Raw genomic sequence first — 23,082 nt, forward strand, 5'->3', positions numbered from 1 at the left:
ATGTTTCTCAAATCAGAACCTGAACACTAAAAACAGAATTTAAAGGTGATTTAGAAGAACAGACATATAAGTCAGAGATTGCAAGCCTGAAGAAAGATGAAGAACTACATAAACTATAAACTTGGTGTTGATCCCTTAAGAGGCAGCACAGGAATGGAGTGGCTTGTCCAAGAAAAATGCTACTTATATCAGAAATGAAAATATTAAGAGGCAGACAGCAGAATTAAGGACCGAAAAAGAGAATTCTGGTGCTTAGGTAGAAAACGGCCAAAGAATACAGGTGTGGTGGTTGGCTGATATTCAGGCTACAGTCAGACTGAAAAAGTTAGCTAAACTATTGGGCCAAATTCTTGGAAAGAAAGCTGCAAATGGGTGGGGGTGGAACTCAGTGGTTGAATACTTGCCTACTGGACTAGAAGCCCAACTGTGGGGGCTGGCAGCCACTATAGTCAAGCAACAAAGTATCTCTTAATCAGTAAATAATATAAAATTGAACAAGAAAGAAATACACTGACCAATAAATAACTTAAATATTCAAAATAGGTGACTAAACATAATAGATAAAACTAAAGATAGGTCACACATGGTGGTGCATACTTGTAATTCCAGCAATTTGGGAGGCTGAGGCAGGAAGATCCCAAGTTTGAGGCCAGTCTGAGAAACTTAGTGAGGTCCTCAGCCATTTAATGAGATTATGTCTCAAAATGAAAATGGCTATGGGCTGGGGCTGTAGCTCAGTGGTAGAGTGCTCGCCTCGCATGTGTGAAGCCCTGGGTTTGATACTTGGCACCACATAAAATAAATAAATAAAAATAAAGATATTTTAAAAAAAGAAAAGGGCTGGGGTTGTAGCTTAGTGGTAAAGTGCCCCAAGAATTTAAAACAAATAAAAGTGAAGCAGCAAGCTCTAGGAGTGAGCTGAGAAAGGAATAAGACTTGGGTGAACATAACTGAGTCAGTAGAATGTCAGCCACTGAGCACCAGGTGCTCTTGATAGGAAAGGAGCACAGCACAGTGGCATGTGTCTATAGTCTAGCTTTTTTTGGAGTGGGGGGAGATGACATCAGGATTGCTTGAGCCCCAGAAGTGGAGGCCAGCCTGGGGAAAATAGCAAGACCATGTCTCTGAAAGAAAAAATGGTTACAAATTAATATATAAAAAGTACAAGCTGCCAGGGAATGAGGTTATAAAAAATTAATATACAACAAAATGAAAAGCTGGAGTTCAAGAACAAGTTAGCAGATCTAGAGAAAATGAAAAGTGGAACTGAAAGTCTGGAAACCCTCTGAAAAGGATCTGTGTGAGGAGAAATCTGCTCCATACATGGCAAGAGAGTCGGCCAGAAGGATCTTCATGGTATTAGGCTGAAATGTCGACAAACTGTGAACACCAAAAATGCAGAGAAAGGAAAAATGAAAATTCTGACCTGAAACAACAAAGGAGTAGTTTGCAGATGCAAGATCTCCCTTGCACAGTCAGAGTGGATTTGACGAATTCAAACCAAATGCTAAAGGGAACAGTGAAAAGCTGAAATAGGAATGCCAACATTTAAGAAGCTGAGCCGAAAAAGTGCAGCTATGAGTTGAAAAGGTAGTGGAAGAGGAAAAGAAAGAATAGACATGGTGGTTGAAGAAAAGCATAGGCATCCAGTTGAGCGGGAAGGAAACTGCAGTGGACTACAGTTGCCTAGAGACAGGGAATCCCTTCACAAACAAGCTGAAGAAATCGAAGGAGAAGGCAGAAGTTTTAGAGGCCTGTAGAGAAGAATTTGAAACAAATTCTATCATTCAAAGAACATGGAAGGTAAGACTGCAAGGCAATCTGGACCTTGTGCCTCAGTGGAGGTTCCAAAAGGGAAGAAAGAGCTCTTGAAGTAAGGAGGCAGATACAATTAGAGGACATCAGCAGATTCTGTCCAAAGGAAGAAAGAGAATGTGAATAATGTCTTCCAGTCACCAATATCTTCCAATATCACCCTGGGCAAAATGTGACAGGGGCCTTTGGTGTAACTTCTGCAAGCACTTATAAATGAACACAATTAGGATTTCTGTGGTCCTTGGGGGTGGTGGTAACATCAAAGTTTTCCCATTTCCAGGTCCAGTGGATCAGAATTCAGACAATAATGAGAATCCTTCTATGGATCCTTTACCCACCAAACAGGATTTCTTCAGAAACCATCTTGCCTTTGCAAATGACTTGAACAAGAAATAGCTGGGTAAAATATAAAATTGTATTGTCAAATGATGAGATAAAAAGCTCATGTATATCTGTGTAAGATAATATATATTATTATATACTAAATAAGGACATATTTAATTTATATAAACTGAATAAACACATAAGATAGCAGAGAGATAGATTAGTCCAAGATTAGGACCTAGAATTTTGAACACCTCAATGTATGGGAAAAGGAACACTTTTTACATCATTACAGAAAAGCACAATAAATTTGAAGGAAAGTAAATGTAAGAACAATAAAAACAAAAAGAATATGAAAGACTTCAAAAAAGACTAAAGGCTATACAGAGAAGCCATAATGAATTTTGTAGTCGAATTTTGTTCTCTTACATGCTCTTGGTGTCAGTCCTGTTAGCTTTCAGTCACTGGGCATGGAACTTCCTTTCCTCCTCATAGATTTGAGGAACAGTATCAGAGGATGGACCTCTGCTTTGCAGGAGATTAGAACTAGAAGAGGAAGTGCTAGAGGAATCAACTCTCCCGAGGAAAACTGTTCCTGAAGAAAGGCATATCAAATAGATGAAATGAGAGATGCAGGAAAACTTGAAGTTTTGTTTTATTTAAATATTTTTTGGGGGACTGGGGTTGTGGTTCAGCAGCAGAGTGGCTCGCTTAGCATGTGTGAGGCACTGAGTTCGATCCTCAGCACCACATATAAATAAATAAACAATAAAGGTACACCAACATGTAAAAAATATTTAAAAAAATTTTTTTAATTGTAGTTGGACACAATACCTTTATTTTATTTATTTATTTTATATGTGGTTCTGAGGATTGAACCAGTGCCTCGCACATGCTAGGTGAGCGCTGTACCAATGAGCCCACAACCCTAGCCCAGAAAAACTTGAAGTTTACTGTGTGGCATTGAGATGCTTTCTTACTGCTTGCAAAACACTTAAATATGCCTCAAGAAATGTGCCAGCTACATGTTATGTGTTGAGATTTTAGGATTGTACTAATAAAAAGTGGAGCATTAACAACTTATGAGCTATTTAGAATACTCATTGCCAATCCTTTGAGAATGTAAAAAAATAATAATAATAAAAGGAACTAATGGGGGCAGTTACTGAATGACTGAATTGCAATGGGTGGGACTAACCCATGTGATTGTAATTTTAGGTGCCTGTGGCATTTGATGATGTCTCCATCTACTTCTCCACTCCAGAGTGGGAAAAGTTGGAAGAATGGCAAAAGGAGCTTTACAAGAATATCATGAAGGGAAACTACGAATCTCTTATCTCCATGGGTGAGGCTGAGTTGGGACCTTCTGAATGAGGTGACAGCAGCCCCAGAGAGGGCGGAGACAGACTCTTTTCCTTTACTGTCCTCATTTTCATTGTGTCTTTATTGCACAATGAAATGAGAGATGTCCAAGTTTTTAGTTTCCAAGCTAAAAAGGCCAATTCACACTTGCTAAGTAGGATATCATAATCCCTCCTTTTGCCAAATCCTAGGGAAGAATGACATTCAGGGCTGTGAGTCTTGTGAACTGGGGGTTTCCCTGGGTGTCCTTCACATTTAAAGGAGCTTAACCGCTCTCCCTTGAGGCCTGCTGTCATTCTCATCCCCATGAAAGGAGCAGTGGGCAGAGCTCACCTGGCACATTGCTTCACCTCATAGTACATTTGCTCGTACCTGCTTTCTTGAGTAGTTATCATCTTTTGTTGGAAGTGAATTGATGTAGAGAAGCCATATTCAATCTGAAAGAAATTCCTGGGGACCTTAAAGATTGTACTCAGCCTTAATGGCTGTTGGTCGTCATACTTCATTTAGCTCTGTCATACCCGCTCTCCCTTTTTCCTCTCGTAGATTATGCCATGAACCAACCTGATGTCTTATCTCAGATTCAACCAGAAGGAGAACATAATACAGAGAACCAGACAGCACCAGAGGCAAGTGAAATTCCTGCAGACCCCAGTGAAGGTAAGTGGGAGTAGAGATTATCCACTCTTCATCTCCCTTTCCTGGTCAGAACTAAGTAAGCAGGATTTCAGGGCTTCCTGAGCCATTCATTGGTAAATCAACTAGACTTTGAATGGGTATTTCTATCTTGGTAAATATAGAAGAGCTTGGAGATCACCTTGTATATTGCCATCACTGATCGTTACCACACATCTAAGGGTCCTTGATGAAAGTACTAAACCCTAGTTATTTACTAAAATAAACATGCTTACATGACAAGGAATCATGCAGGTGTGGAGTGCAGAGGCTCTGGGAAGGTGTGCCTGAGAGGTACAGAGGCCTAGCAGTCCACATAGTCCCTCCAGAGTACCCTTAACCAGTGGACCCTGATTTCACCTGTCTGGTTAGTGTGGATATTCCCAGATCTGGAGAGCTAGCAGAGAAAGCTGTGGTCCTGTTGTACCATCTCATGTCCTACCTTGGCTGTCAGAAAATCCTCATACATCTTTTTTCTTTGCTGAGTAGAAGTTCACAGAAAGTTTACTCTCCAGATACCTTTATCAGATGAACTTTGATCACTATCCCCTACACTGGCATTTTTTAAAATATCTTTTTATTTTGAAAAATTTCAAACAGAAAAATTGAAGCAATTTTATAGTAAACACCTAGCTATCCAGCACAAGATTCTACCACTAACAGTTTCTCAGCCTTCTTAATTCACATATATCTATCTCTGTACCCCTCTATCTGGCCATTCATCCATCAACCTGTTCTGTTTTTGACATATGTAAAATCAGTACAGACATCAGTACATTTCCTTCTAAATAGTTCAGCATCAATATTGTTAACCTAGGATTCAATATTTTTTTTTCCTTTTGAGGTAAATTTTACAAAATGTTCAAATCTTAAGTGTATCTTCTCTGGGTTTTGAGCAATACATACATCTGCTATACATATTTTTTAAGAATGTGTGGATGATTGCATATAGGTATTGAAATAGGTTTAATCTGATTAATCTCTATCATGATAAAGAATATGTCTAAAATAACATCACCAGATGGGTGATTTGATTATAGAAAGATTCATTATCCATGTATCTCTTTAGTCCATATTGTTAAGTGCCTGATGGTTCTCAGCTAGATTAATTGTATCATTTTATTTTGGGGGGATGGGTAAAAAAGATACAAGTAATTTGGTTTGATAATGATGTATCAAAGTTTCATTTAGCTGTTATCTTGTGAATTTATTTTAAAAGCCTTGGTTTTTAAGACTCTGTTTCTGGGTAGTCAACCTGCATACCTTAATACATTTTTTACTGAAAATGAACAATGTGTTTGATTTATTTAACACTCTGATTTTATTCTTTATAGTTTTAGCTTCCATTCATGATTCTCAAACTAGATATTTATCCAAACTCGAGAATAGGACTCATGTGACTTGGGTCAATCAATATGTTACATTAAAAAAAAAAAAAACCTCACAGAACTGGGCATTTAGTAGTACTCATAGCTAAGATTTGTTATGGCAAAAGGACACAAAGCAACATCATCAAAGGGAAAAGGTACCGAGGAAAGGAGAGACAAGCCTCCCTAAGCCTCTCCCAGGGACTTTGCAGAACACACTTACTTTCCCCCACGGTGAATTACAGCAACACATACAGAGTGTTGTCAACCAGAGCATCTCACCAGATACTCAGTACCAGGGTCTTCAGTTAGAGGCTGTCACACAGACACCCTCTGCCCATACCCAAATTCCAGACTCCCAGAAGAAAAGTAGGCAGCCGGTATAAGCCACACTGCTTGACAAATAGTTTAGGCAGAATGAGTTACTTTTAGCATTTAGGGAAAGTTTTATATCAGTGTAGAAAATGGTTTGCTAGTCAGGGATGGACCCTGCAAGCAGGCCCTTCTAAGTCTGAGGCCTATTTTGAATCTTCTCCTTTCACTGAAGAATAGTATTTAATCACTGTCTAGTCATAGTCATTAAAAGACTGTTCCACACAAATATTAGGTGGAGGGTACTAACGTTAGGTTACTTTTGTGACAGGATTTAAAAAATATCTTTTTGGAGGCAGGAGGATGGCAAGTTCAAAGCCAACATCAGCAACTTAGTGAGGCCTTAAGCAACTTAGTGAAACCCTGTCTCAATATAAAAAATAAAAAGGACTGGGAATGTGGCTCAAAGGTAAAATGCCCTGGGATCAAACCCCAGTACCAAAAAGGGGTAAAGAAATTAGAAGCCATGGACTCAGGCCAAGATTTTAGAATGACCCAAAATTAACTCAGTTCTTAAACTTACAGTCCAGGGAGATGTTTTTGACCATCAAAGTTCATTGCTGTTATCCTATCTTTATCTCTGGTCACTTTAATTCAGTAAAATCATTTTATTTTTTAATTTTTATTTTATTAATTTTAGTTGTTGATGAACCTTTATTTTTAATTTATATGTGGTGCTGAGAATCAAACCCAGTGCTTCACATATTCAAGGCAAGCACTCTACCACTGATCCACAACCCCAGCCCCTAAAATCATTTTTCTTAAATAAAATCAATGATTAAGTCATATCCTAATTTATAATAATCCTGTATTTTTGCTTCAAGACTACATTAGCTTAATTTATTTGTGAATAAGAATCATCAAAATATAGAGGTTTTAACTTATTGCACAAATATTTAGCACATTCACCTGGCTAGGTTATAGACCTACACCTGTTTTACAAAGTTTGTTTTTTTTTTTTAAGTGTCTGTACTTTTAACCAATAGTTGTTACCCATCTCAAGTATTTTTATAACTTTCTTAGAAGCCAGATCTCAACATGTTTTATCTTAGCTGCTTTTCTAGACCTTTGCACAAATCCGAGAACCTCGAGTTTCTAGCCCCCTTTCAGAAAGCATGGTACATATAAGTTTAAAACACGCAGAAACAAATTAACTCAATCAGATTCACACTTAAAATAGCATTCAATCAATATAGACATTAAATTTATATTTATTGTGATTAGCCTTTTTATTTTTAACCACTCTCAAACATAAAATCTCAGCATTTATCTAGTTTTTCTCACTTGATTGGTATCCAGTTTTTCTCTATTCTCTGGTTTTCCCCGTGGCCTGCTACTTGCATGGTCCAATGACATGGCTTTCCTTTTGTGCATTCAGCATTGGGCCTGTGAGGAATATGCCTGTAGTGCCACTGTGCTGACCTGACCAGTGTCTGTTGTGCTGTCTCAGAGCAGGTGTCTGCACCAGGCCATCCAAGCTCCAGGCTCTCCGATTCTGTTTCACTTTCTCAAGGCCCTCCTTATATACTCGCACTGCTCTCCCTAGATTGTGGTTGACACTGCAGTGTTCTGTGTGTTCTGTGATAGCAGTGCTGAGAACCAGTAATCTGATAAAATACATATTTATTTAGTTGTTTTGATCCAGCTAGTTAAATGGCCAGAGGAACTTTTAGACGTTTGGCATCATTCAGAAAGAAGGGAGCTGCATGTGGTAATGTGGGCCTCTAGTCCCAGCTACTTGGGAAGCTGAGGTGGGAAGATCATTTGAGCTCAAGAGTTTGAGACCAGCCTGGACAACTAGACCCCATCTCAAAAAAGGGAGGGAAAAAAAAAGGGAAAAAGAAATTCAGGGGCTAGGGTTGTAGCTCAGTGGTAGAGTGCTTGCCTAGCATGTGTGAGGCAGTGGGTTCAATCCTCAGCATCGCATAAGAATAAAATGAAGATATTGTGTTCACTTAAAATAAAAAATAAATATTAAAAAGAAAGAAAAGAAATTTAGCTTCTTGGTATGTCCCAAGTCCAGGCAAGACATTTAGCAAGGGGATTCTAGTAGTGCCAGCCACTTAAATTTCTAGAGAACTGGCTTGTTGTTTAGCTCTTCATAGCTTTTATGGTTGGCTTCTAACTAATATTGTAGGGAAAAGACTGGAAAGAATCCAAATGCTTATCAATCAGGGATTCTTGAATAAACAATGCTGCAGCTACGTAGTACGACTATAAAAAGGAGTGAGAAAGGTCTTACCACTATAGAGAGATCTCCAAAATATATTATGAAGTGAAAAATCCAAGGTGTAGTTTGTGTATTTTATGTGGTATGCCATACTGGGTCAGAGAGGGAAGGTATGAATGTATACATTTTTGCTTATATATTCACAAAGAAACGATGGAACATTAAAACAAAAACAAACCAGAATGACTTTCTCTGTATAGAGATGGAACCATAGAGATAGAACGTAAACTTCTCTAAATATACCTTATTTTATAGCTTTGATTTTAGAATGCTGTAAATATTTTTTTTGGAATATTTTTTTGGATATCTTATTATGTATTTGATTTTGAATATTTTGAAATATATTTTGAATGTTTTGAAAATCAAATACATAATAAGATATCCAAACCTAATGGTATGGTAGGTGACATGAACACACACAGATTTATTTCAAGTGACTTTAAAATTTAATGTTTTAACTGTATGTCCATAGAGAGACACATCCCAAAGACTAAAAGAACCACAAAACAACAACTTTGCATTCATATTTTATTAGTATATTGGTATCATTTTGGAATATACTTAGATGAAGCAAAGACCACGTTAATGTCATTAGAAATTAAGCTTTTTCAGGGTAAGAGAGGAAAAATACTAGTATAAAACAAAAGGATTTAATTTAAACCCAGTAATCTTACATATGAATCAGAAATATTAATATGGACTCATAACACTTTTCTTTCTCTAAGAAGTATGTCTTTTATAACTTTGTCCATTGAAAAGATCTAGAAACAATGATACCTGATATTATAGTTTGGATGTAAGATATCCCCCAAAGCTCACGTGTAAGATAATACAAGAAGGTTCAGGGAAGCCAGGTGTGGTGGTGTACACCTGTAATCCCAGCAGCTTGGGAGACTGAGGCAGGAAGATCACGAGTTCAAAGCCAGCCTCAGCAAAAAGCGAGGCACTAAGCAAGTCAGTGAGACCCTGTCTCTAAATAAAATACAAAATAGGGCTGGGATATGGCTCAATGGCTGAGTGTTCCTGAGTTCAATCCCTGGAAGCCCCCACATCCCCAAAAAAAAGGAGGTTCAGGTAAGAAATGATTGGGTTATGAAAGCCTTAACCCAATTAGTGAATCAATCACCTGATGGGATTAATTGTATGATGGCTGAAGGCGGGTAGGGTGTACCTTGGGGTACATAATTGTATTTGGCATGTGGAGGTCTCTCTGCTTCATAATAATCATGTGAGCGTTTCCTTCTACCACACTCTTCTACCATGATGTTCAGCCTCACTGTGAGCCCTGAGGAATGGAGTCTGCTGTCTATGGATTGAGATTTCTGAAACTGTGAGCCCCTAAATAAATTTTTCCTCCCCTAAAATTGTTCTGGTCAGAACTTTTAGTTACAGCATCAAAAACCTGACTAAAACACTTGATTTGTAATTAGCAGCCTTGTCTTAAGTCCCATTTCTCAGAGTGGTCATTGATTTTTGAGCCTGGGACAAGAAATGTATTTATTTACTACAGTGATGCAAGGTTGGTTTAACATAAGGAAATCAATAGACAAAATTCATCACATCAGTAGACTTAAAGACAAGAATCATATGATTATCTCAATAGATACAGAAAAAGCATTTGACAAAATTCAGCATCCATTCATGTTCAAAATACTAGGAAAACTAGGGATAGTCGAAATGTACCTCAACATTTTATAAGCTTTGTAAGTTAAACCCAAGGCCAATATCATTTTAAATGGAGAAAACTTGAAAGCATTCCCTCTAAAAACTGGAACAAAACAAGAATGCACTCTTTTACTCTTTTGGTGGTGCTGGGGATTGAACCCAGAGCCTTATGCATGCAAGGCAAGCACTCTACCCACTAAGCTATATCCCTGGCCCAGGCTGCCCTCTTTCACTATCTCTATTCAACCTAGTCCTGGAAACCCACATAAATTAGAAGAAAGAAATTAAAGGGATACAATAAGAAAAGAACTCAAACAACACCCATAAATCAATTGCATTCCTATACATCAGTGATGAATTGGCTGAAAGACAAAGTAGGAAAATTATCCCATTCATAATAGCCTCAAAAAAATTGGAAATAAATCTAACAAAAGAGGTGAAAGACCTCTACAATGAAAACTACAGCACACTAAAGAAAGAAATTGAAGAAGTGGTAAGATCTGCCATGTTCTTAGATAAGCAGAATTAATATTGTCAAAATGGCCATACTACCAAAAGTGCTATATAGATTTGATGCAACTCCTATTAAGATTCTGATAATATTCTTCATAGAAATATAAAAAACAGTCATGAAATTCATGTGGAAAAATAAGAGGCCCAGAATAGTCAAAGCTATCCTCAGCAAGAAAAGTGAAGTAGGAGGCTTCACAATACCAGATCTTAAATTATATTACAGAGCTATAGTAACAAAAATGGCATGGTATTAGAACCAAAACAGAAATGAAAACCAATGGTACAGAATAGAAGATACAGAGACAAACCCACATAAATATAGTTATCTCATACTAGACAAAGGTGCCATAAACATAGGTTGGAGAAAAGATAGCCTCTTCAACAAATGAGGCTTGGGAAACTGTAAATCTATATGTAACAAAATGAAATTAGACCCCTGCTTTCACCCTGCACAAAACTCACTAGAAAAAAAAAATAGGCCTAAATCTTTATCATGTCAGCTTAAGAACTGACTTCTTCAACAAGAGTCCTAAAGCACAAGAAGTAAAATCAAGAATAAATAAATGGGATGGTATCAAACTAAAATGTTTCTTCACGGCAAAGGAAATAAGAATGTGAAGAGAGTGCCTATAGAATAGGAGAAAATCTTTGCCACCTGCCTCAGAGCATTAATCTCCAGGATATATAAAGAACTCACACACACACACACACAGAGAGAGAGAAAAAAAAAAAAAACCCAACCCCAAAAACCCAATCAATAAATGGGCAAAGGAACTGAACATGCACTTCACAGATGAAGAAATATGAATAGTTAAAAAATATATGAAAAAATGTTCAATATCACTAGCAATTAAAGAATGCAAATTCTCTAATACCCTGAGATTCCATCTCACTCCAGTCAGAATGGCAATTATCAAGAATATAAGTAACAATAAATCTTGGTGAGGATATGGAGGAAAAGGTACACTTATAAATTGCTGGTGGAACTGCAAAATGGTGCAACCACTCTGGAAAGCAGTCTGGAGATTTCTCAGAAAACTCTGAATGGAACTACCATTTGACCTAGTTATTCCACTCCTTGGTTTATATCCAAAAGGACTTAAAATTGGCATACTATAGTGATACAGACACATCAATGTTTATAGCAGCTCAATTCACAATGGAACCAAGCTAGGTATCAATAGATGAATGGATAAAGAAAATGTATATATACACAATGGAATATTATTAGCCATAAAGAACTATGAAATTGTGGCATTTGCTGGTAAATAGATGGAACTGGAGATTATTGTGCTAAGTTAAGGAAGCCAATCCCCCAAATCAAAGGCCAAATGTTCTCTCTGATGTGCAGATGCTAATACACAATGGGGAGCAGGGGGGATAGAAGTTCATTAGATTAGACAAAGGGGAATGAAGGGAAGGGAGGGAGGATGGGAATAGGAAAGACAGTAGAATGAATCAGACATAACTTTCCTACGTTCATATATGAATACATGACCAGTGTAACACCACATCATGTACAACCACAAAAATGGGAAGTTATACTCAATGTACAATACGCCAAAATAGATTCTACTGTTGTATGTAAGTAAAAAGAACAAAAACCCCAGGGCTGGGGTTGTGGCTCAGTGGCAGAGCGCTTGTGAGGCACTGGGTTCAATCCTCAGCACCACATAAAAATAAAAAAGATATTGTGTGCATCTATGACTAAAAAATAAAAGATTTTTTTAAAAAAAGAACAAAAATATTTAAAAGAAAAAGAAATGTACTTACTAGCTGAGCCTGCTATAGTTTGTCATGCCAGAAATGAGGGAAACCAGGCATCTGGGGTCATATGAGAAGCACATCAGGCCTATTCCATTGGCCAAAGAAGAGAAAAATTAAGTCTTAAAAAGAATAATGACTACAGTAGATTGATGCTAATCAAATATATAACATTCTATCAATTTGTAATGATCAACAATAATGTAAAGTCAAATCCGCTTGAATGGCATTTGGAGGTTTCTAGAGCACTAACTCATTATTTGCGAAAGAGAAAATTGTGAAAGAGAAACAGGTAAGCCTTAATGTAAGCCATGTTTTTGATGGTTGAAGTGTTTCTTAGGAGCTCCTCTTCTTCACACCCACTGCCCCTTTTTCTTTATGTCTGTGTGTTTGTATAAGGTCTGGGTGGGAACAAAGATAAAGCTGCACTGGTGACACAGCCATGCCTGCAGCCCACGTAGTAAGTGGGAAGGCAGCCTGCCGCCTGTGTGCAAACCTGCACTCCCGGCTCTCCACATAATGGACAGTGTTTGGCCCTGGTTGTACCCACTGCTTCTTTTTGATCTCAGCACACATTAGATTCCAGCCATCTCCAGCTGACTTAAAAGCACTGGGCAAAAGAGTGAGTGCTGTTCATTTGCTAGAAATAAAACCATACCCTGCCTACAAGGCTTTTTTGAGAAATAACTATAGAGAGCTTGAGTTTACTCTCTGGGTCTTGCCAGCTTGCCAGCTTGTCCTTTTAGGCCAAAAAAGGCCACCCAGATCCAGGCTGGAATAGCAAGCATCTGCACTGACCAAATGAGGCCTTCAGAGGCAATGCTGTTTTTGTTCTAAAAGAATCCCAAGACCTGAAGGACCAGGGCTCAGGACCCAATGGCCTGTATCATTTAATAAGCAAAGATAATATGATATCTGAGGAGAAGTCCAGAATTGGAAATCTGAAAGTATATATATATATATATATATTTTTTTTTTTTTTTGAAAGTATATTTTTGAGGAGTCAAATTCTGTGTTTAAACTGATTTGATTTTGTAATTCTGGAAGTATATTTCTCTTTTAATTAACGTTTAAAAAGCCATTTTGGTCATCCTCATTCTTTGCTTATTTTCTTTTTGTGTGCAAATCTTTGATAATATGGTACTTCACTGTAAATACTTCCTTACCGGTAATTTAGTTAACCTATAGGCTCTTCTACTTAAAAGGAGAAAATATTGCCTGCTCTGCTGTTTCACAAACTGTGAGAGAAAAGTGAAAATATGTTGAATATAAGAGTGTTACCGGGCTGGGGCTGTAGTTCAGTGGTAGAGTGCTTGCCTACTATGTGTGAGGTACTGGGTTTGATCCTCAGCACCACATAAAAATAAATAAATAAAATAAAGGTATTGTGTCCATCTACAAGTAAAATAAATAACTAAATAGATAGATAAATTAAGAATGCTACTTGGCTGGGGTTGTGGTTCAGTGGTAGAGTACTTGCCTAGTATGTGTGAGGCCCTGGGTTTGATCCTTAGCACCACATAAAAATAAATAAATAAAAAGATATTGAATCCAACTAAAACTAAAAATAAATATTTAAAAAAAGAATGCTACTGAAATTAAAAGTACTGTTTTTCTAGATTATTTCAGAATATCGTCTCCAAAATAAAGATTGTAATTTGTTTTTTAATAGGCTCACTGAAAACAAGAGAATCAAGCCGAGAATATCATATAAAAATACATCAATTTGATTTCATTTTGAAATGATTCTCTAGAGTTTTATGCATTTTCTTATAAGCTGCCTATCTTGTTACAGTTAGTTAGAAATAAAATTTGGGCAAAATGCAGTGTTCTACAAACCAATGTGATTAATTTTGTCTTCTGATTCAAGTCCCTGAAGTTCATTCTCTTTTCCCCCACAAATAGAGCCTGGTCTTTCAACATCAGATATTCTGTCTTGGATTAAACAAGAGGAAGAGCCTCAGGTTGGGGCCCCACAGGAGTCCAAGGAGAGCGATATCTACAAAGGCACCCATGCAGGTGAGTAACAGCCCAGACAGATGCTCCTGTCCAAATCCAGTTTATGCTAGGAGTGACCAGAGAAGCCGCAGCAGGAATGGGGTTTTAAAGGCAAAGTAGTGGGAGAAAAAAAGACCTGGTCGAATTAAGCCATAAAAGGCACTAAGATGAATTGCAAGTGAGAAAACACACTCAAATGAAAGACAAATTGGAATGGTTAGAGCTGGGGGTGGAGCTCAGTGGTAAAACATGTTCTTAGCATGCACATGTCCTTGGGCTTAATCCCAAGCACTATAATAAAAAACAAATTGGAATTATGAAAGGAAGAAAAACAAGTGCATTCAGATGGACCAGAAGTATGAAGATGGGAAAAGACAGAAAAACATTTGAAGATCATGTAAAAAGTATAAAACAAAAATAGGGAGTGGGGTGGGGAGACAGGTGATAGAGACAGGAATGTTGTTGAAGAGATGCAAGTGGAAATGTTAATCACATTCAATGAAAGGAAAAGCGATGATGGGAGAAGAAATAGAAATGGCTTCCTTCTAAGATATTTTTATAATTCCATTTTGCCAGTGGAATTATAAAAGAGAATCTCAAGGTCAGAAGTGATCCAACTGTTTATATAACTAAATACACTCTTTTAAAAATATCTTCCAAGCCCTGTATTCCTTTAGATTCAGTAAAGTACAAATGAAAAATAAGACAGTTTCTGTCCTTCAAGAAACTGACCCTGGGAACACATATGTTGTTATGTGGCAAGGGCTATATAAGCATAACAGAAATGAGAATATTTCTGATATTTAAATAAGGTATAAAGAAGGACATGAAGCCAGAAGTGGGCCTAGAAGGGTAATTGGTTTGAGATGGCTGGATATAATTTGGTAAGATGGGGAAAGGAGGGAGGTATTCTACAGAAGGGAGAACAGATGCAGAAGTAAAATGCTTACCCTATTTTCAGGGAAAGTGGAACAGAGAAGAATAAGAATAGATAAATAGGTGATTTTAGGCATTGTCCCAACAGGCAATAAAGTTCTTGAGCAGAGGTGAAACATACAGTAATGTGGAGAAGACTGATGCCAAGAGTGTTCCTTTTTCAACAGGGAGCATCAAAGAGTACAGCCTTAATTCTGATTTGCCACAGGGACTGCTACACCTTGATTAATATCACAGCAGCCCTCTGCTGTGTTGTTTATCTTAGCAGCTCAGAGCTGAGAGCAAACCTGTTGGAGCTGGGTAGGAACTTGTGAGGGTTGCCAGTGAGACAGCTCCTGAGGGGAGTAACTCTTGAGTCCTTTCTTTCAGATGAAGAGCTCGTCATCAAAGCCGAGGGCCTTGCTAGAGCCTCCTTATGCCCTGAAGTTCCTGTTGCGTTCTCTGCTCCAGCACCACCAGCAGCAAAGGATGCTTTTTCAGATGTGGCTTTCAAACACCAGCAGTCCACTCCCATGACACCTTTTGGACGTGCAGCCAGTGACTTGCCTGAAGCCTCAGAGGGACAAGTGACTTTTACTCAATTGGGTAGCTACCCTCTCCCACCTCCAGTTGGGGAGCAGCTCTTCTCGTGCCACCACTGTGGCAAGAGTCTAAACCAGGACATGTTGCTGACTCATCAATGTGGCCACACTAGCGAGCATCCCTTACCCTGTGCCCAGTGCCCCAAACACTTTGCCCCGCAGACGGACCTTGGCAGCACCTCCCAGGACCATGCCAGTGAGCCACCCCCCACCTGCCCACATTGCGCCCGGACTTTCACTCACCCCTCAAGACTCACCTACCACCTTCGAGTCCATAACAGCACTGAGCGCCCTTTCCCCTGTCCGGATTGCCCCAAGCGCTTTGCTGACCAGGCGCGACTCACGAGTCATAGGCGGGCTCATGCCAGTGAGAGGCCCTTCCGCTGCACACAGTGTGGCAGGAGCTTCAGCCTGAAGATCAGCCTCCTGCTGCATCAGCGTGGGCACGCACAGGAGCGCCCATTCTCCTGCCCTCAGTGTGGCATCGACTTCAATGGCCACTCGGCCCTGATCCGCCACCAGATGATCCACACAGGCGAGCGGCCATATCCCTGCACTGACTGCAGCAAGAGCTTCATGCGCAAGGAGCATCTGCTCAACCACCGGCGGCTGCACACGGGTGAGCGGCCCTTCCAGTGTGCGCACTGCGGAAAGAGCTTCATCCGCAAGCATCACCTCATGAAGCACCAGCGCATCCACACGGGCGAGAGGCCCTACCCCTGTGCCCTCTGTGGCAGGAGCTTCCGCTACAAGCAGACGCTCAAGGACCACCTGCGTTCGGGCCACAATGGAGGCTGTGTGGGCGAAAGCGACCCTGCCACACGGCCCCCCGACCCACCCGGTCCACTCCTAGCTGGCCTCGAAACCTCTGGCCTGGGTGTTAGCACGGAAGGTCTAGAGACCAATCAGTGGTATGGGGAAGGGAGTGGAGGGGGTGGGTTGTAAGTCTGGTTTAGCTACGCTCACGACAGGACAGAAAGTCTATATGAAGCCCCCAAGCCCTCCACCACTCGCAGTAATTATTATCTGACGCATAAGAGATTTGGTTCCTCTATACTTCACTGGAGATATGCTTATGTTTTGGAACTTAACAAAAGTACAATACCAGAAATACAGAAAGACCTGGAAAGGAGCCCCGCAGCCCCATCTTTTCAAAGATACCACAAAAACAGAAGTCAAAAATATTACAGAGAGGTTGGGAAGCAAGAGTCAACCTCAGTTTATCCTGTTCCAGGAAAGCAAAATGAGAACCGACTGCGTCTAGGTAGAGATAAGTGCATGGAAAGAGCCCTCAAGCATGAAGCAGGTCATCAGGCATGAGAATGTGCCAGGCCTTTCATTAATTCCTCCAGGTGAGGTAACTTTGGAAGAATGGGCCTTAGCCACTGTTTATGTTGCTGCCTCCTGGACACCAGCCGGGCTCTGTTCACACAGCTGCGCAGCCGCCTGTCCCTGAAACAGGAGGACTGAGACTGCCTCCTAGCTTTCCCACCTTGTCTTTTAATACATTCTGTCAATACCTGCGAACAAAAACCCGACTTAAATAGCTTATTTAGGAGAACAGTTCTTAACTTTTGCTGGCTTGGTTCGAAGCATTCAAGCTGTTGTATTGGTATTTAAACTGTCAGAAATCTTTGCCAAGGTCCTGGTTAGAAAATTGGAAGCAGAGTTCTCAGCCCAGCTTTAAAAGCTAGAGATCCCAAGAAGTAGCTGGTGTAACAATCATAGAACTGCTTGAACTGCTTAAAACCTGTGCCTGAAACAGAATTTTAGAGTGTTTTATGTCACATTCTCCCTTATCTTTTCCAAGCTAGTAAGCTGGCTTTTCCATTCCTGGTATCTGCTTGTCTTGATGATGATCAGCAGCAAAGATCACAGCACTTTCCTGAAACATTAAGGAGTTTCAGAAAGTGCTGCTGAGCTCTGGGCTTTTGTTTCCTCTAGCCAGTCACAGTGTTGTAATGTGGCATTCTCATTTTCGCATTCAGCAGGGAGGCTGTCTGGTCCCCCCCACCTGGCCCTACTCCATTGGCACCTCCTAGGTCACTTAGAGCTGAACACCACATGCAGACAAGGATGACCTGTCTTGCCTGTTACGCTTTTAGGTAACTCAGCTACCATGGTTTTTTTCCTTGGGGTCACTGTTACCTGGGCAGATCTGAACCTAGTTCTGCTCCTCAACGTCTTTGCAACTAGTTAAAAGCCCTTTTTTCTTTATAGCTCTCAAATTTCAACTGCAAATTGAGACTGGTAAAAGTGGGAAAGTTAGCCTCTAGAAATTAAAAAAAAAAAAAAAAATTCCTGTGATACATTCCTTCTCCTGCCAAAATCCCTGTCTTTGGCCTCTGTCCAGGTGAAGCTAAATATGACAGCAAAATCAAAGCAAAGGTTCTTGCAGAAACTTGACTGAAATTGATTTGATTTATTGTTTTGCTCATGCTTAGAGCCTGAGGTAGAAGAGAGAATGCAAAAGCCCTATGTCTTGGGCAGAAAAGTTGTTTATTCCCATACCCTCTTGTTTCCTCTGATTCTTCTCTGATGCCTGGAACAAGGTCTGGGACTATTTTGACAGGACACTTTCTTGATAAGTGATAAGGAAGGGACATGTTTTCTCCTTATCACTGAATCCACCTTTACTCTGCCTCATTCTGTGTAGCCCTCCTAGGAGAGAATGTTAGTCCAGCTGGCTGTGCTCCTGGGAAGTCTCTGTCTGAAAAGTCTGCTCTTCAGGATAGTCACATTTATAAAACACTGTTTTGTGACATTCATAATACCAGGGACTATGGGAGACATAAGAAATGTGTGTGAGACCTGGGCTGCTGTCTTAACTTTCAGTCTATAGACAATGAAAAAAATCCAAGGAAATAGAACAAGACGAATGATGGGCAGAACCCTGGTATGTTGGGATCAAGAGCTTTCTAACCACAATCTGGCCCACACCAGGAAAACTTGGAGGAGTTCTGGGAATCCCAAAATCAGGGTTCTACCTTCGTTGATGCACTAGGAACTTTAGTGTGAGATTCAGTTCTGGTTTGCACCTTGATTCCCCCAGTTAAAAGGGAAAAGAGTCAAGGCACCATCTTTAGGAGGTGAGCTCTCTTTGGAATGGATTCAAGCATCTGCCAGAGTATGCTGGAGGAGGGATTCCTACATTAGATGTGATGTGGGACCAGATAACATCTAAAATTCATTGACTGAAAAGATTCACTGAGAATACAACTAATAACAAGAGAGACCTGTGCATTAAAATGCGGCAGATAGATACCACAGCCCTTTCTGCTAAGAACTGTAGCCAACAGGGACCTAATTTTGGCAAAAAGTGAACATAATCCAAATGCCACTGGAGCAAGAGTCATAAAGCTTTATGAAAGGGAATGTGCAGGCCATCCCAGAAAGACAAGCATGTGGAAACCTAATCCTCAGCCTTGACACAAGGCAGGGAGTTCAACTATTGTGGGTTCTGTTCTTTCCCTTCATCAGGCCCCATCAGGTAGAACTCCAGGCCCCCTCTAAAGGGTTTTTCTGCTAATGATTCAGAAATGGATCAGTGGGAAAGATGAGATAGAGTTCAATGAAGTTTTCAGCATGTGGAGGAGAAATTCATGTTCCATCAAGTGCTCCTGAGAGAAACCATGCTGAGAGAAGCACCTGAGGCCTGGGGACACAATAGGGAAGAGGAAACCCCATAACTGTGCTCCTCGCCTGTCCTTCTGACTGGCACACAAGCACCCTCTCCTCTGGAGTAGATCCAGATGTTGACTAACCAATCACTCTGCTTACTACGTTTCCATGGTTACCATTGGATGTGCCCCTAGTGCAGCCTCAAATGTGAGAATAAATGGAAGTTGGTTGATTGTCTAGAAAGTGAAAGGTGACTCTGAGCCTCTTCTGCTGGACACCTGGTACTGAAGACACCTTAGGTGGACTCTGGCTCGATCCATGTTCTACACAATTCCTCCACCACAATTCCACCACTGGTGGGGATCCCTGCTGGGCTTCTCTCAGCCAAACCCTGTAGCTTGCTAGGCATTAACATGCACAGTCCCCAAAAAATCTTGTTGATAAAGGATCTGAGTCCCTTTTTTTCTTTCAAATAGGATGGAAGTCCTAAATTTCTGCTCATATTTCCTCTGAGGCAAGGGTAGGACCCCCCCCACTCCCCAGGTCTTGGCTTCTGCAACATCAAAATGCCCCTTCAGCAGCTGTCTGAGGGTTGTAAATAGCTAGTCTTCTCAAAAGGTTGTTATAGACAAGACCTCTGATGTTAGCAGATAGGTTTTTTTCCTGTGGTTTTGAGGGACACTTCTGGCCCTGTTGCATTAATTCTGGTTCCCTATCTGTAGCAAAGGAGAATTTATTTCTCACATGTCTGTGAGAGGCTGTTGTGTGTTTTGGAAAGTTTCAGGATCTTTCAGGCAAAAGATACTTGAGTTAGGTCAGGTTGGTGTGATGATGGGATAGGACCAGGAGAGCATAGGGCCTTGATGTAAGGGTGCACAGTGTGGGTTAGAGCAGTGCCAAGGGCAAGAACTCTGGTCAGATCTAGATTCAGGTCCTGCTAAGTAATAGGTCTGTTATTTAACCATCTTGAACCTTAGTTTCACTATCAGTCAAGTAGGGATTTGAGACCTATTCTCAGAGGTGTTAGGGTATGCATGGAAACCCATGTGAAGTATTTAGCACAGAGCCTGTGACACAAGGAGGAGGTCACAGATCCTGGTTGAATTGGAGGTGCAAGTGTCAAAAACTGAGCTGCCCTGCAGGGCACAGGGTGGCTGGGAGCTCAGCCTTTTGCCTAACATTATCTTTTGCTTCTATTTAGGCTGGCCTATTTTTTCCTGTGTCTCCCAGCTCCAATAAGTTTCTGTGTGCCATGACCTCATGAGGCTGATTCTCTTTGATATTTCGTAAATTCTTTAATAAGGAGTCTGCCCAGCTCCTCTTCCTATGTGAGGACCCAGAAGTTTCCAGCCAACCCTTGTGGTTACGAGCTTATCCTGGTTCAGTTGGCTGGAGTCAGTAGTGGAAATCCTACAGCTCCTGCACCAAGATCTGTGGGCTGGTGGATTCACTTGGGAATGGGCAGTGACTGTATGACATTTCTAGTACTAGAGAATCTATCCTTAGACCAGAGCATATTGTCACTTGCATAAAGGAACTGGAAGGTGCTGCTTGTCTTGTAAAATAAATGTCATTAGGAGTCAAGGGAGGGTGTTACTCATCCCTTTCTGGCCCTGCTCCAGTTTCTTTTTAAATGAATAACTGGCCACAATCACACAAATGACTCTTGTCAGCTTGGTCAAATAAATTGCCTCTTCCAAAAATATCACCTCTAAGACTAACTACCCGTCAAAGCAGAATGATGCAGCCAAACCAGAGAAGCCATAAAAGCATCGTGCAGCAAATCTCCCCAAGATAGCCAGGTTTCATTTCAAATAAAATGTCCGATAAAACCTTGCTGAACTATGTGGCTTTGTCTTTATTAGTAAAGCCATTATTTTCTTTAAAATCTTGAGACTGGCCTAAAAATTAAGCTACCCAAGGGCAAAGGTATAGCTCAGTGGTAGAACACTTGCTTAGCATGTGTGAGGCCTAGTTCCATCTCCAGTACTATAAAGCAAAACAAAACTATCCCAAACACAGACTATGTCTCATTTTGTTTCCCTCATGGTGTTGGGCATCGGGATACTCAGTATATTGTGGGAAGACCACAAGAGTGGTTAAAAACTGGATTTTGGTCCCAGCATAACATTCTGTACTTGATGTGGGGCAAACTAATTTATGAAGATCTTGTTTTCCCAATTCTAATGTGAAGATTGAAGAAGATGGTAAAATATGGTCCCTTCTGAATCTAAAATTACAGAACTTAAGATTTTTACTTCTGGGTTCTCTTTTCTGTTTTTACTCCAGATTCTATTAGTGATTGTTTTTAACACATCAGAATAAACACTTGCATTTATTACAGAATAAAGAGTACAATCCTAATTATAAAAAAAAGGGTTAAACAATTTGAAATTATGGATGCATATGATACTACGTAGGTAAATCAGTTCTTGGCCTTGAGTTTATAATTTCTTAAAATGGTGTTATAAAGACAATAACTGCTAACCAACCTTAGTGAGTAAACAACAAGATAAAAACTATGAATAAGAATAATTAAACCAATCATATTTATGTTATTAGATATTAAGTAATAATTTGGGATTTTCATTTCCCCAGATGATCTTTTGGGCCAAGACAAGGACTAGTGCTGTTGCACTAGTTAGTTCCTGACTGCACCTGAGAATGACTCAGGGTTCAGAAGAAGACATTTGTGTCAGGGCCTACCCTGGCATGGCCTCATTGTCTGTGATGGAGCCTGTGTGTTTCTGAGTTCCCCTAAGTGATTCTAATGTGCCTGTGAGATAGAAAAGATCCTAGGAAGATGAAGACAGGCATTGGTCAGTGAGCCTTACTAGAGCAGTGAGCTATGGATCAGAGATGAATAAAGGTCTTGGAATCCACAGTGGGAAGCTGTAACTCGACAGTGGAGGCAGGACTTAGGGAAATAGGATATGGAAATGGTATTTGAAAAAGTTCTGACTTCTCTCCATAGTTAGGCAAGCTAGAGGCAGTGGGGAAAGCAGCATTCATTTCTGCTGCACCTTCTGTGTGCCATGTCCAAAGACCACACGCTGGCAGGACTGGGCAGGATATGCACAGCTGAGAGGGATGCCAGCACCCGTGCTGCAGACTTTCCTAACCTCCTGAGGCCTGCACCTTCTTGTAAGAGGAGTTTGCAGAAAATTTTGGTGACATTATTACCAACTTGAATTAACAATCATACCTTACTTTTGCATTTGGAAACACTGGTACATTTTGTCATGAGCACTAGACTCTATTTTAGATGAATCTTGACCATTTTAGTAATTAAACAAGCACTTAAAATTTGGAGGGCTGCCTTTGAAAGGACACACTGCAATTACATATAGCATATCTTCTGCATAAAGGATTCCTAAGCCTTGGGTGCTCACTGAGTTAAAACAGTTTCAATGATTGAACATTACTTCTGTAGTATCACAAAGTCATTAAGAACCAAAGAGAAGCATGTAATCCCAGTGACTCTGGAGGCTAGGCCAGGACAATCAAAAACTCAAGGCCCACCTCAGTAACTGAGTGAGAACTTGTCTCAAAATTAAAAGGGCTGGAGATGTAGCTTGGTGATAAGCTGTTGCCCCTCAGTTCAATGCCCACTACCAGAAGAAAACTAAGAGAAGCCAATGAAGGTCACTTGTCTATAGTGTCAAACTTGGAAAGGAGATGAAATGCTTAAGTGAAGCAGCCTAAGAATAAACTCAAGAAGGGAAAAAGTATATTCCCAAACTTTGCATAGGCTTAAAGCAAACATTTTTGGAAGAGAGATGGGTGTTTGAGTTAAAATGTTGGCAAAAGATGGGTCTGTAAAAAGGATGCTGAAAACTCTTTGGCAAGAGCAAAATGC

General features: G+C 40.2%; 1 protein-coding gene across 1 annotated transcript in view; it reads left to right on the forward strand.

Annotated features, from left to right (window-relative positions):
• The window catches only part of Znf398 (zinc finger protein 398), a 36,704-nt gene extending 15,131 nt beyond the window's left edge, over nt 1-21,573 (forward strand). Inside the window, exons 3-6 of the mRNA XM_046429818.2 lie at nt 3,358-3,484; nt 4,048-4,161; nt 13,993-14,106; nt 15,391-21,573. Of these exons, the coding sequence (XP_046285774.1) occupies nt 3,358-3,484; nt 4,048-4,161; nt 13,993-14,106; nt 15,391-16,547 (1,512 nt within the window). The 3' untranslated portion in view covers nt 16,548-21,573. The remainder of the gene's footprint in view (nt 1-3,357; nt 3,485-4,047; nt 4,162-13,992; nt 14,107-15,390) is intronic.
• Nucleotides 21,574-23,082: the final 1,509 nt, after the last annotated feature.

Source organism: Marmota monax, unplaced genomic scaffold (genome assembly GCF_021218885.2).
Source record: "Marmota monax isolate L192 unplaced genomic scaffold, Marmota_monax_Labrador192_F-V1.1 WCK01_AAM20220418_F8-fsc00193, whole genome shotgun sequence".
In the NCBI taxonomy this organism is placed as follows: Eukaryota; Metazoa; Chordata; class Mammalia; order Rodentia; family Sciuridae; genus Marmota; species Marmota monax.